This window comes from Leishmania mexicana, chromosome 31, assembly GCF_000234665.1.
Source record: "Leishmania mexicana MHOM/GT/2001/U1103 complete genome, chromosome 31".
Lineage (NCBI taxonomy): Eukaryota > Euglenozoa > Kinetoplastea > Trypanosomatida > Trypanosomatidae > Leishmania > Leishmania mexicana.
Window position 1 is genome coordinate 360,375 of NC_018335.1, and position 12,391 is coordinate 372,765.

At 58.5% G+C, this 12,391-nt stretch overlaps 2 protein-coding genes across 2 annotated transcripts; both read left to right on the forward strand.

The window, feature by feature from the left end:
• Positions 1–325: 325 nt before the first annotated feature.
• On the forward strand, positions 326–5,998 carry LMXM_31_0970 (putative calpain-like cysteine peptidase; the record flags this gene model as incomplete). The annotated part of the gene is made up of 1 exon (XM_003877891.1): positions 326–5,998. One exon carries the CDS (start codon positions 326–328, stop codon positions 5,996–5,998), a length of 5,673 nt encoding a protein of 1,890 aa, XP_003877940.1.
• Positions 5,999–10,316: 4,318 nt separating this feature from the next.
• LMXM_31_0980 (conserved hypothetical protein) lies at positions 10,317–11,993 on the forward strand (the record flags this gene model as incomplete). The annotated part of the gene is made up of 1 exon (XM_003877892.1): positions 10,317–11,993. One exon carries the CDS (start codon positions 10,317–10,319, stop codon positions 11,991–11,993), a length of 1,677 nt encoding a protein of 558 aa, XP_003877941.1.
• Between the last annotated feature and the right edge of the window lie 398 nt (positions 11,994–12,391).

The window sequence follows — 12,391 nt, forward strand, 5'->3', positions numbered from 1 at the left end:
GGATGTACTTTGTCCCTCGACACCGCTCCTTACCATTCTCACGTTGCTTCCCTTTCATGCGTTGTTTGGCACTTGGTGCGCCCGCCACCTCCCGCCACACGCTCAACCTCTCTTTCATTGATTCCTGGCGGACGGCGGCTTGCAGAGAGGTGAGGACGGAGGAACAGACGCACCGGCATTCTTTCAGAGCATCAAAAAGGTACCTTTATACTTTTCCTTCCTTAGCGTTCCGCTGCGCACTAGAATCCATCACCACCACCCCTGCGCCCTGCCATTTTCTGCGCACAGGTATCCATTCTAACTTGTTTCGGATCTCTCCGCTCGGATGCCCTCGAAGGCGTCCTCGGTGCCTTCCCGCACCGCCTTTCCTGTGGCGTGTTCATCGTTTGTGAACAGCCGCTTCTGCAGCCTGCCCCTTTGGGATGATGCTCAGGTGGCCCAGGAAAACTGGGGCGGCCCGCTGGCGGTGCCCGTACCCAGCGGCGGCGGCGACGGAGGTAAGGAAGCAAAACAATCCTTGAGTAGGCCAAAGCCTCTCACTGGTGGCAGGAACGTGTCAACCTGCGCGGCAGAGATGCACTTTGAGGACGAGGCAACGCGTCACAGCGTCGAGGTTTTTATCGCATCGCTTCGCCCGCCGCTACAGTCGGACCCGGCGGCCGGGGAGGTGTGCGACAGGTCCTCGCCCGACGAGGTGACCTGGCTTCGACCGGCGGAGGTGTTCTCCCCTTTCCGCCCTGTAGTGCACCGCAACGTTACACCGTTCGTTAACCCGTACGCAACGGCGGAGGGTTTGGTGCCGGTCGATGCCAAGGCAGAGGAGGCACGGTGCCAGGAGCTGTTGTCTGCTGCCGCTTGCAACGCCAACAGCAGCACGGGACACCGAAAGAGCGCCGGCCTCGCGCGGCAGAGCGATGTAGCGACTCCTGAGCAGCAGGCGTTTCATCTGCTGTACCCCGAGACCATCAGCGTACTGGACACGTTCTCGCATGAGGAGAGGGAGCTTTGGTCGAACTGCACGCCTACAGAGTCTGTGAGGCGATATCGAGCGCTGCCTACGCTAATGCAGCCCTACGATGGTGCGCTGATTGCTGGCTGCGCCGAAACGCCGGCGCAGGCGTGCGAGTCCCGCTACAGCACCAGTCTGCGTCACAAGCTCAAGCAAGCCGAACAGCTGGCTGCCCTAACAAAGGCGCCGCCGTTCCTGATGAGTGCGTTTAACAGCGCTCTGCTGGCGGTGGAGCAGGCGCAGCGGTACGTGCCGGAGGGGTGGTACCTGTGGGAACTTGTATACCCGCATGCCCCCGGCACGTGCCACCCAGTGTACAACCCATTTGGCAAGTACGCCGTGAAGCTGTTCGTCGACGGCGCCTACCGCAAGGTGCTTGTGGATGACTGCCTGCCAGTGGACGTGCTTGGTCGTCCGCTGCTCAGCACTACAAGCCGGAAGGAGCTCTGGCCATGCCTTATCGCGAAGGCTGTGTTGAAGGCGCTCGGCGCCGTCAGCGGAGTGCAGGCCTTGACATCTTCACCGGAGCTGATTGTGGCAACGCTGTTGGGCAACTGGGTGCCGCAGTACCTTTCCCCGAGACACAACACCGTCTCTGCGACCGCGCTGCTTCTCCTGTACCAGCGTCAGCTGACACAGCTGGAGAGCCTGGCAGAGCCGTTTGTAAAAGAGTCGATCGAATGCGCATCGAGGCATGGCGGGGCCGACGGAACCGGCGATGTTACGGGAAAAGATGGGAGGAACAGTATGCGTGGCCAGCGAGTGTCGGTGGCCGCTGCGCCGCAGAAGCGCACCCCACCAACCGGCGCTGGCAAACCTTCGGTGAGGCAGCGCCAGAGCAGCCGTTCAAGTCGAGTCTCTGGCGATGACAAGGAAGAGGAGGGCACACTGAAGCCGCTGAGGGCTACGGAGTATTGCGAGCCGGTCATTGATGAGCCCCTGCCTGAGCAGCCCATTTACGTCTGCAGTTTGCACGCCCCGCCCGCTGATGCGCTGATGTCGGAAGCTGGACGTACAGCCCGCGGCGGATACGGCTCCGGACCGCAGCTATATACGATTCACGCGATGAGGCCCTTTCGCAACACGGTGGCGCTGCTGCTGCACACCACTCCCCGCACGTGCCTCTCCGAGGGAATTTTTGAGGAGGATAAGGACGCAGACGACGTGAGCGCACTGCATGACTGGAGCAGTCGCACTGCAAAACGCGGTGTGCATGCAGCCAGCGCAGTGAAACCGCCACGTGGTCTCGACGATCTAGCAACGGTCGACGTCGTCGGCGCCCAAGGGGACCCGACTCCCATCACGGACATGGTCGTCATGGACCATGACAGAGCGGCCTCCGTGACTTCCTGCTGGCTGACGCTGGAGGAATTCATGTCATGCATGGACACGATCATTGTCTGGCGCAAGCTGTCCGGGCGGTATACCAACGCTGTCTCCGTCAGCGGAGAGTCTCTCTTGCGTTACCAAGGTCATGTCACTGCGGCTGGGGACAATGGGCCCAGTGAGTCCTCGTCATCAGCGGCATCGCGCAAGAAGTCGCCGCCCGCGCGCTGCGCGGAAACATCGACGACGGCCGCCGCGGCATCCGGTGTCACCACACAGCCCCCTGCTCCATCGCGGCCGTCGAGTATGTGGTGGAAGCTGACAGCCGAGAAGGCAGTGGAGGCGGTTGCCATCGTGTCGTGCCCGGCGCTGACGGAGGCCGACGGTTGCGGCACCCTCGCCGAAAAGGTGCCGCTGACGATGGCACCATTGTCTCACTCGTGGCTGTCGGTAGGGCTGCCTGACAAGGTTGCTAGCGGTGGGGAGTCACTCGAGTCCGCGGAGGCGCAGCTGCAGCGACGGGTGCACTTTCACAACGTCCAGTGGGATCGTGCAGAGCCGCTGAACCACATCGGATCCCTCACCTACGCGAACGGCGTGCTGTGCTCGACGGTACTGTACTTTCGCCCTGGGGTGCATCTGATCCGCGTCGATCTACACCACGTGCAGGCCGCTGATAAAATTTCCTTTCTCTCTGACGCTGAAATGGACGTGCAGCTGGACTTGTCGCACGACGCCAACCGCGACGGATTTGCGTGTGTGACAGACGCCGGCGTATACCCGGCAGTGCAGTCGTGCGACACGGAGAATGTGTGGCTGAAGCGCGTCTTTTCCCTCGCCGCCCCGACGTGTGTGACGCTGCAACTTTCGACGCTGGACTCCACCGAGGATGTGGGGGCGCACCGGCAGCTTTACACCGCCGCTAGCCGGGCATCTGCAGGAGCGTCGAGTGGGAGGGGCGGCGGCAATCACAGCAACGTGGCAGCGGGCGGACGGGGCGCACCGCAGGGTGGGGCCACCGCTGCTGGGGTTGGAAAGTCTGGCAACGCGTCTCTGGCGCCAGGCGCCACTGCGGCGGACGGAAAGAAGCGCTGTGAGGGACCGTTGACGGCGGATGCGAAGAATGGCGCCACGTCAACCGTCCCGGACAGGGATGCCTCGGTGCCCATCTTGCGGTTTACCTCGCTCATGCTGGTGAACCTAGACTACCCAGAGGACTGCTGCGTTGGGACTGCTGGACGACTGGTGAAAGTGCGTCTGAAGCCGAATGAGAAGGGGTACCTGATTATGGCATACACAGTTGTGCCGTCGCTGATGGCGGAAAATGTGCAACGGCAGAACAGGGTCGCTGACGTGGCCGGGGGTAGGGGCTCGTTACTGCCAACGATCACCCCGATGGACTCGCTCGCAGAGGAGGAGGGGCTCCAGCCGCCAGAGTCGCCCTCGCTGGGTAACTCATTCTCTCCCGCTGCCTCCCTGGCGCCACCGCCGCTCTTTCCTGCAGGGCGGTGGAAGCTGGTACTCCGCTCCGATGCGGAGGTGCAAACCTTCGAAACCGTTGCCCACGACTTGAATAACGTGGTGATTGTGGCTGACCTCCCTCGTGGTGAATCGCCGGTACTGTTCCGCCGCACCTGCATGATTGCGGAGACTACCCATGTTTCCATCGTCGCGGACCTGCGCGCCCCTGTTCCAATGCCGTACACGGTGCGCATCGTGCGTCTGTCGACGGCAACGGCGTCGACGTCGACGGCCACCACACCGAGAGCGTTGCGGGGGCCTAGCAACAACATCCTGCCTGCTGGCATGTCGGAGCCCCTCGCGGCAGATACTGGCCGCGGTGCCGCGGCTGCGTTTTCGTGCGGGAGCATGTTTGTCGTGTACGAGTCGCCACCCACAGAGCGCCGCCTCTTTGTCGCCGACGTTCTTCTCAGTGCTGCGGCCGACACAAGCTTGGTGAAGGGGGGTAAAGGGCCTGCCACGTCGAGTTCGACAGGGGGAGGAATGACGGCCTACGTTTTTGAGGCCACCGTGTCCGAGGCGGACGCTGCGGCGTGGAACGAGCGTTGTTGCCGGAGCCAAGAGGACGCGTTTCTGCAATACCGCGACGCTGCGGAAGAGCAGGCCTCCGCTTCAAACGAGCGCGACCTGGCCGAGTACCAGCGGGACCCTGTTGCCTTTGCGCAGCGCAAGAGGGAGGCCTCCGCTCAGCGCCGACAATTTACCACGGAGGCTGCTGAGAAGGCCATACCGCGCCCCACGACGATAGCGCGGAAGCGTAGCGGCATGACGCGGCGACAGAGCCATCACCTGTCCGCGGGGCTGGAAAACCTTCCGAAGGACTCGCTTCGTCGCCGCTCATCGTGTGCGCAGCCAGAAACGGAGCAGGAGGGGGATATTCAACAGAACCTCGACAATGTAGACCCCAACACAACCGTACGCATGAGTGTTCACCTGAGCTTCTCCATCTCGCGCGCAGACGTGAAGGCAGAGACGCCCGTGCCAGACGCTCTCGCGGAGCTCCGCAAGCACATGAGGGAGACGGTGTCGTGGTTGCAGGAGTGGAATGAGCCTGGCTCCGTTGGTGGGGAGTCGGCGGCTGCGGCCTGCAGCGTGACCCCCATGGGAGCCGCCACCTCGTCGGCCGGAAAATCGGCGGCACAGCGGGGTCAGCGCGATGCGGCCGCCGCGGCTGCCACTGTGGAGGATGCCTTGCGGGCCGAGGCTGCCCGGCAGAGCCGCATTGAATACCTGCGCAATCCAAAGCACCTCTTCGTCCCCTCCTTCGATTCAGAGTACAACACGGACGGTGCAGAAACGCCCACCATCACCTCCTCCGCCTCCTTCGTGCATCGAGCGAAGCACGACGCCAGCGGCAACAGTAGCGGAACCGGGGCTGCTCACTCAGCAGCAACCGGCGGCACCCAAGGCGCGCGCTCCTATCGCAGGGAGCCGTCCCAGGCGAGCGTAGGGACGTCTGCGAGTCTCTCGGACGAACCTCAGTCGCCGTGCGCGCCACCAGTGCTGATGCAAGATGGACCTGCCACGCAGTTTCGCTACGCGGCCCCGCTGCAGCAGTCGCAGCACTGCATCGAGCTCCTGCCCCTGCGAAGCTGGGAAGAGTCTCCGAGCGTTTCCAGTCAAGGTAAGGATGGCGCTGGTGGTACTGGCCCCGCTGGGGCTGCGGCGAGCATCCGTGCCAAGCGGCTGAAGAGCTCAGGCTCAGCGTCTGGGGCCTTGTCTGCACCAGCTCGCCCGCACGTTAACGGACCGGTGATGACGAGCGGCACCTCTCCACGATTTTCTGCGGAGGTGGCGCCAAGCGGCCTCCCTACCTCAGCTGCCTCCGCCGCATGCACCCTGTCTTGCCCGCTCACAGCCGCCGAGCGCGAGACGATCCTTCTGCCCTTGCGCCGACCCCTGACCGAGGCGTCGGAGAGCTGGGACCTCGCTCTCAGCCAGGCACGCGTTGCGAAGAGTGAGAGTCAGGCGCAGCTCAGAAGCAGCTTCCACGCGTACTATGAGGCGATGGTGGAGCAGAGGGCGGTGAGCGGCGACATGAGTGGCACAGCTGTTCCGATTGTGTACCACTCCCTGCTGGGGCTCAAGGAGGAAGAGCTCGGGGTGTCACTCAGGTCTACGAAGCCGCTTGCTTTTACGTAGGTCTATTGTTCTGCTTGCGGGGTTCTTGTCGAGCACCGACCCTCCCCCTCCGTTGTGCTCATCGGTAGACGCAACCAGCGGTGAACTCAGTGGTACGCTTATCCCGCTCTCCTTCATCCCACCCACCCCCTCTCTCTTGCCCTGGGGCAGCGTGTACATGTGGGCGTTTCCGTGGAGTCCGCTTCGCTCATCGACTTCACGCTTTTCTCTTCATTTATGTACAAGAGCATCTTTTTGTTTCACATGCTCGGCGCTGCGTGATACACGCGTGCTTTTGCGTCTCCCTCTTTCATGCCTCCTTTTCGCGCGCGCACACGGCGTCTGAAAGGCTGCACGTCTGTCTTGCAGCGTCTCTCCTTTGATCCATCGATGTACTCGGGCGTTTCCCTCTGCCTCCCCTCTCTGCTGCGCTGAAATGTACGCGGAGGCTTTTTGAATGGGAGCGGCTCTGCGCGTGTATGGCGGAGTGACGAGACGGCGGGGCGGGGGGAGGAGGGAGGAATCGCGGGAGAGATCCGTTCGCTCTCGAGCGGTGTCCTTGGCAACACTTTTCCAAAAGGAAAACGAAACCGTTTGACTGAAGCAGCACGCATGCAGCAGAGAGGGCTCCATCTCGGCTGGTGCTCATGCACATGGGTGCGTTGCGATTGCCACCGCCAGCGTTATCTGACCGTTTTCCGGACCAAGCGACGTGAGCATCACCGCCCTAACGGCACGCCCGTTGCATCCTTCGTCTTCACCGAGGAAGCGGGCAAGCACACACGCGTGGACCTCTGGTGCTGCGCATGCGCATTGGATGCCCACGCACACGCAGAGGGCCGTGTACTTCCCTTCCTCTTGGTGAAGGTCCCGCGTTCCTTCACTGGCAGCACCGTCCTTCGCACTCCCTGAAAGTGTCTCCTCTCCTCTTCCCGTCCTTTTTCCCTCTCGCACAATATTCACTCCATCGTCACGTTCCGCGACTACTCGCGTGTGCAAACACACACGCACGGTGAATCTCCGTCACTCATCCGTCACACTCGCACATCACACGTGCATATACGCCTACACTCGTGTGCCCGGGGGGGGTCTGCAGACTTTGCACCTCACAAACCATTACTTCCATACTTCTCTTTTTTTTTGCTTCTAGTCTCTTGTTGTATCAAGCAAAGACGTGTGTACGCGCGTGCTGACTGGCCCCACTCCCCTCACTCCTTTTTGGTCACTCTTGACCCATTTCTCTCTCTCTGTCTGTCACTTCCTCTCTCTTTACTTCCGAGCGCATCTCTTACTTCTTTGTTCTTCTCCCCGCTTTCGTATTGTCCTGTTAGCATTCCGTTTCCTTTTCTCGCCCACCTGCGCCGTCCCCCCGCCCCCGCTCACCACCTACTCATTCTCTGTTTCCAAGTTTCTCGTTGTGCTTTGATGTGTGTGTGTGTGCGTGTGTCTGTCTGTCTGTCTGCCAGTCTTTTTTTTTCGGTGTGCTCTTTTTCAGCGTGGAAGTGCATCCTGAGCTGTTTGTACTGCGCACATCGACAACTCTGAACGTAGAACAGAAAGGAGGCGGCGTAGGTTGTTTACTCTTGTGCTTGAACCGCTGTTTTTTTGTGTGTTGTTGTTGTTTGGTCTTGCTCCCTCTTCCTCCTTCTCCCCTCCGTCCCGCTCTCTGCATGCTCTCTATCTTGATTGTCGACTTCATCGTGCCTTTCACCCCGTGTGACGGCTCTTGATCCCCCTCGACGTTTCATAATCACCACCCATCTGCCCTCCTCGACTCGTGCACCTCACGGCTGCACTTCGCCTTTTCCCTCCCTCTACCAGGCGGCGCGCATCCTTCCTGGCCCTGATCGAGTCACCCCGCACAACTGGTGTGTGTGTGTGTGCTATTTCAAGGGCGATTCATCGCAGAGCGGGTAAGCCCTTGCGCAGCATCGGCAAGGTTAGAAAAACAACGAGCCAGTTACAAGAGCAAAGTTGTAGATACAACTCCAGCGGCAGGGGATATCTAAACTCCAGACGAAAACGAAAGGACAGCTGCGCCAGCGCTTCCTGACGTGCGGGTATCGGTGTGCCGAAGCTCCTGTTGCGAGTACATAACGGCGAAAACAAAAAAAAACAATATTGGGAATACAGAGACCTGTCGCGTACGCCCACCCCCTCCCTCTCTCTCCGACTCCAGTCGTTTAGACTGATCCACAACCGAAAGGGACACTGACAGCGGCGGGCGCTTGTGTGGTTATCGCTGACGTCCCTTTTTTTTGTTTCGCGCACCCCCTGTGCCCACGTTTCTGCGGGTTGTGTCTGCATTGCTATAGCCCTCGCTCGCACGGGTACGTGCAAGCACGTGGTACATATATATATATATATGAATCTGTGTTCTTAGTTTTCTGTGGTGCTCTGCTTCCGTCGTTCTTACCGTCTTTCTCCTCTAAACGCATTAGCATTTTTATTTGCACTTGTCGCCATTCCCCTCCTCTCTGTGCGCGTCTACGTCTCTATCCCCCTCCTGTCCTCCTCTCCTTTCGGTTGCTTGCTGTGGTGTCTGTCGTGTCTCTCCATCTCTTATACACATTCTACGTCATTTCGTTGGGCCTTTTTCTTTCTAACATTTTTTTGTGTGTCTTTACTTTTGAATTTTTTTTTCCTGCGCGCGTGTGTTTGGGGTTTTCGTGTTAGAGAAAAAGAAAGAGGCGGGTTTCACGTGGCAGGCTCGAACAGTTTCACAGACACTTCAAGGAAACTACCCAACGCGTCGTGAACAGAGAAGCCTCTTTCTGCTTCATCCCTGCCCCACCAATTCTCTTCTATTTGTCTCCTTGCACGTGTGACTCTGCCTGTCGTTCGATTGTTGGTGTCACAGTGTAGTTTCCGTCTTTTGCTGCGCGCGTGTCTCGTCACTAGAAAGGATATATATATATATATAAGTCTTACGTACCCACACACACACATACATGCATACCCTACATACATACAAACCCTCTCTTGTCTACATTTTTGGCAGTTAGGTGGCGTTTTCTTTTTTTTTTTTCGCTTGTTTGTTTGCACGGCTGTGCTGATTTTGTATCATTTTTATTTTTCCAAGCTCACGTTGGTGCCTCCCTCTCCTCCGCGTGCGTCAGTGTCGTTTCTTTCTCGTCTTCCCCGCCCCCCATCCCCATCCCCATCTCCCTTTTCCTTTTCCTGTTTTTTTTTGTTTGTTGCGTGCAGTCTTCGCATCAGGCTTCGTTTTTTTTTTTCACGTTATCACCGTTTTGCTGTGTGTCTGCGTATCGTCGGTGCTGTCTTTCGGTTCCTTCCTCATTGCTAAAATTTCTCCTTACCATTGTTGTTGGTGTGCGTGCGTGCGTGTGTGTGTGAATCAGTTTTGCTTGCGTACCTCCGCCTTCTCCGTCTCCGTCTCCCACACCCATTCCCTCAAAAAGTGCATTTCGTCTCACCTCAACGATACACCCCATTCTCTGTGTTTCTTTCGTTATTATTATTTCGACTCTTCCTGTTGCTTCGTCGCTGCACGCACATTGGTGTATTTACGATTTTTTGTTGTTGTTTCGCTTTCACGTCTTCGTCCTGCTACAAACTCTTCGTGTCACTCTTCCTGTTCTCGTTGTTGACAGCAGCTTCTTAGCCCTCTGACGCACAGGAACTGTCTGTACGCCTGCGTTGAATGGAAATTGCTCAACCTCCTCTTTTCCGCTTCTTGGAACATAGGCAGGCAAGAGCAAACAAGAGCTGTGCAGTGTAAGCAGAAGCACTGCCTAGCACGTACAAAGGTGCTGTCCTCGCGCTTATCCATGGCCCCCTTCCCCTCCACCTCCCTCTGTTGACACTCGCACTTACACTCGCACACACCCACACACACACATACATACATACGCATACACACAAGCTTGAACGTGACTGACCTTCTAAGTTTTTTTCTTCTGTTCACTCTGCTTTCTTGTTGTTCTCAGAGAGATTTGCTCACAGTACTTGTCGTGGTGGTGGTTCCTCTCGCAGAAATTCTGCCACTGCGTGAATCTTGCTTGGCGCCTTTGTTGTTGTGTTGTTTTGCCTCCAAACGCCTGTAGTCGTTTACGGCTTTTGTGAGTCTCTGCGCCCTTTTTTTAACGCGCGCCTGGCACACACGCCCACGCCTCTCTTTCTGCCCCTTTCCCCCTCCTCTTTCCCGTTGAGCGCAGTCACCAGACTCACCTCTTCGTTATCACCACTACACGAGACGTACGCGTCAGCACCCCTCACGTGCGTGTTGCATCAAGAGAACGAAGGCGCGCGAGACAGCACACACCTGAAACCCAGCGACGTAAACAACGTGCTTTTTGATCCTGGTCTGATTATCCCCATGAACGCCATGGACGAGGCTTCCGACGATGAGCTTCGCACCAATGCGCTCAACGACCCTGGCCTCTTTTTGGACATTGAGGACGATGACGAGGATGTGGTGCTGTCGGCCGGGCTGCCGACACCCTCAGTCGTATTCCAGCGTCAGCAGCAGCCGCAGCAGAATGCGACGTCAGCGACCGCAGGCGGGATATTCAACGGTGTACCGAAGCTGGACGTCACGGCGTTAACCAGCTTTCCGGTTGACTCCAATCAGCATCCTATCGCGGGGTTCATGGCACCAGCCACGTCGAACTCGCCGATATCCTTCTCGCGCGAACCTGGCGTGGATCACACCACCGGCAACGCTTACATGATGGGGGCGGCGCCCTCGTCGAGCCCGGCATCGTCGCCGCAGAATACATCGCAGAGCTTCTCGTCCTTGAACGTGTACGCCAGCATCGCAAATCCGCCGCTCTGCGCGCGCTCACTGCCATTCCGCGACTTCTTGAACCAGAAGTCGGTGCCGCCGCACATTGAGAAGGAGGAATCCACTGGTATCTTCGTGGGCCAGCTGCCCAGTAGCTATGCCGAAGACGACATCGAGGCCCTCTTGAAGGCGATTGGACATGAGCGCGGTAAGATAGTGCAAGTACGCGACGTCAAGTGCCATAACCGTGACCGCACCTGTGCGTTCATCATGATCAACGCGAGCGCCCTCGTGGCGATCTTGGAGTTCACCAAGCGCGTGCTGTGCGATATCAACTGCGTTTGGATTGTCGAGCACAACCAGGCCGCCCAGCTGCCCCTGTTCATTCAACAGATGCCTCGCGAGCAGCTACGTGGAGTGCCGAAGGCTGCACTGGTGCTCGAGAAGCTGACGCCGCAGTCGAAATCGCGGCACTCGAACCACAAGTCCAACGTGGCCACAAGCCCCAACACCGGGTATACTGCGATTCAAACCAGGATACTAAGCCCCATGCAGCACAGTATACCCGGTGTGAGCATGCTCTCCCACCCAGTATTCCTCCAGCAGCAGGGGGTTGGCGCTTCTCCTGCCGCCGTCGTCGCCGGCCATCTTGACGTGTCGGCGCTTCAGGCCACATCTCCTTTTGGCAGCTCCAACTACGTCCAGGCAGCTAATGTGAACGGTCTGCCGCAGCTCTTCGGCAGCAGCAGGTTTCAGCCTGGCACGCCGGCGGGCACATTCTTCGCTCCCGGTGGTGTCACTCCCTGCTCGAACTCCGTCTATACGATGCAGTTAGGCAACAGCGGCATCGCCAACATCGAGGTCGCGAACCAAATGATGCTCGCCGCCTCGCGTTCGTGCGGCGAGTTCCCAAACTATCAGCTCAACATGTTCCCGACCTCTCCGTCGACCAAGGAGACGAGCGCACCGCCTCCAAAGCCGACCACAGTTACGCTGCAGCCAGCCCTCCAGTCTGAGCATTGCAGCTGTGGGCGAATGCTGCTGCTTTCTCAGTACCCGGAACAGGGTACATGCGCCAAGTGCCAGTGCGTCATCTCGCCAAATGATGTCGCCTACTGGTGTGTGTCGGGCCACATTGCCGTATGCGCAAACTGCGCGATCAAGTCCAACAAGCCTCATAGCGGAGACGACATGTCGGGGCGGCGCATGTCCGCGGACACAAAGTCGCAACGCATGGACGCAGGTGTTACGAACCGCGATATTAATTAAACACCTTGTCAGAACTTCTCCACAACACGGCGCATCTGTACTGGTGTTGAGTGCGATGCGGCGGGCGGGGGGGGTGTCGCACAAGCTTGCTTCGTGAGATGCTCATGCGTACGTCTGCAAGCATTCTGTGCTAAACGTGAATCGGCGTCTTTGTGTCCCCTGTCTAATGTCACAGCACCCCACTCCCTCCGTCTCGTCTAACGAGCCACTCATACGGAGAGATTTCCTCAGGTATCTAGGTCACCTTCATATGGTGCCGCGTTGCTCCCTGCTCTCCTCATCACTGCACGTACATGGGAGAGACCTCGTGTTTATTTCTCGTCTCTTCTCCATGACCCTTGCCTCGCGGGTGTCGTGGGGGCACACTACCGCGTATGTGCAGCCTTTTTGTAACGGAT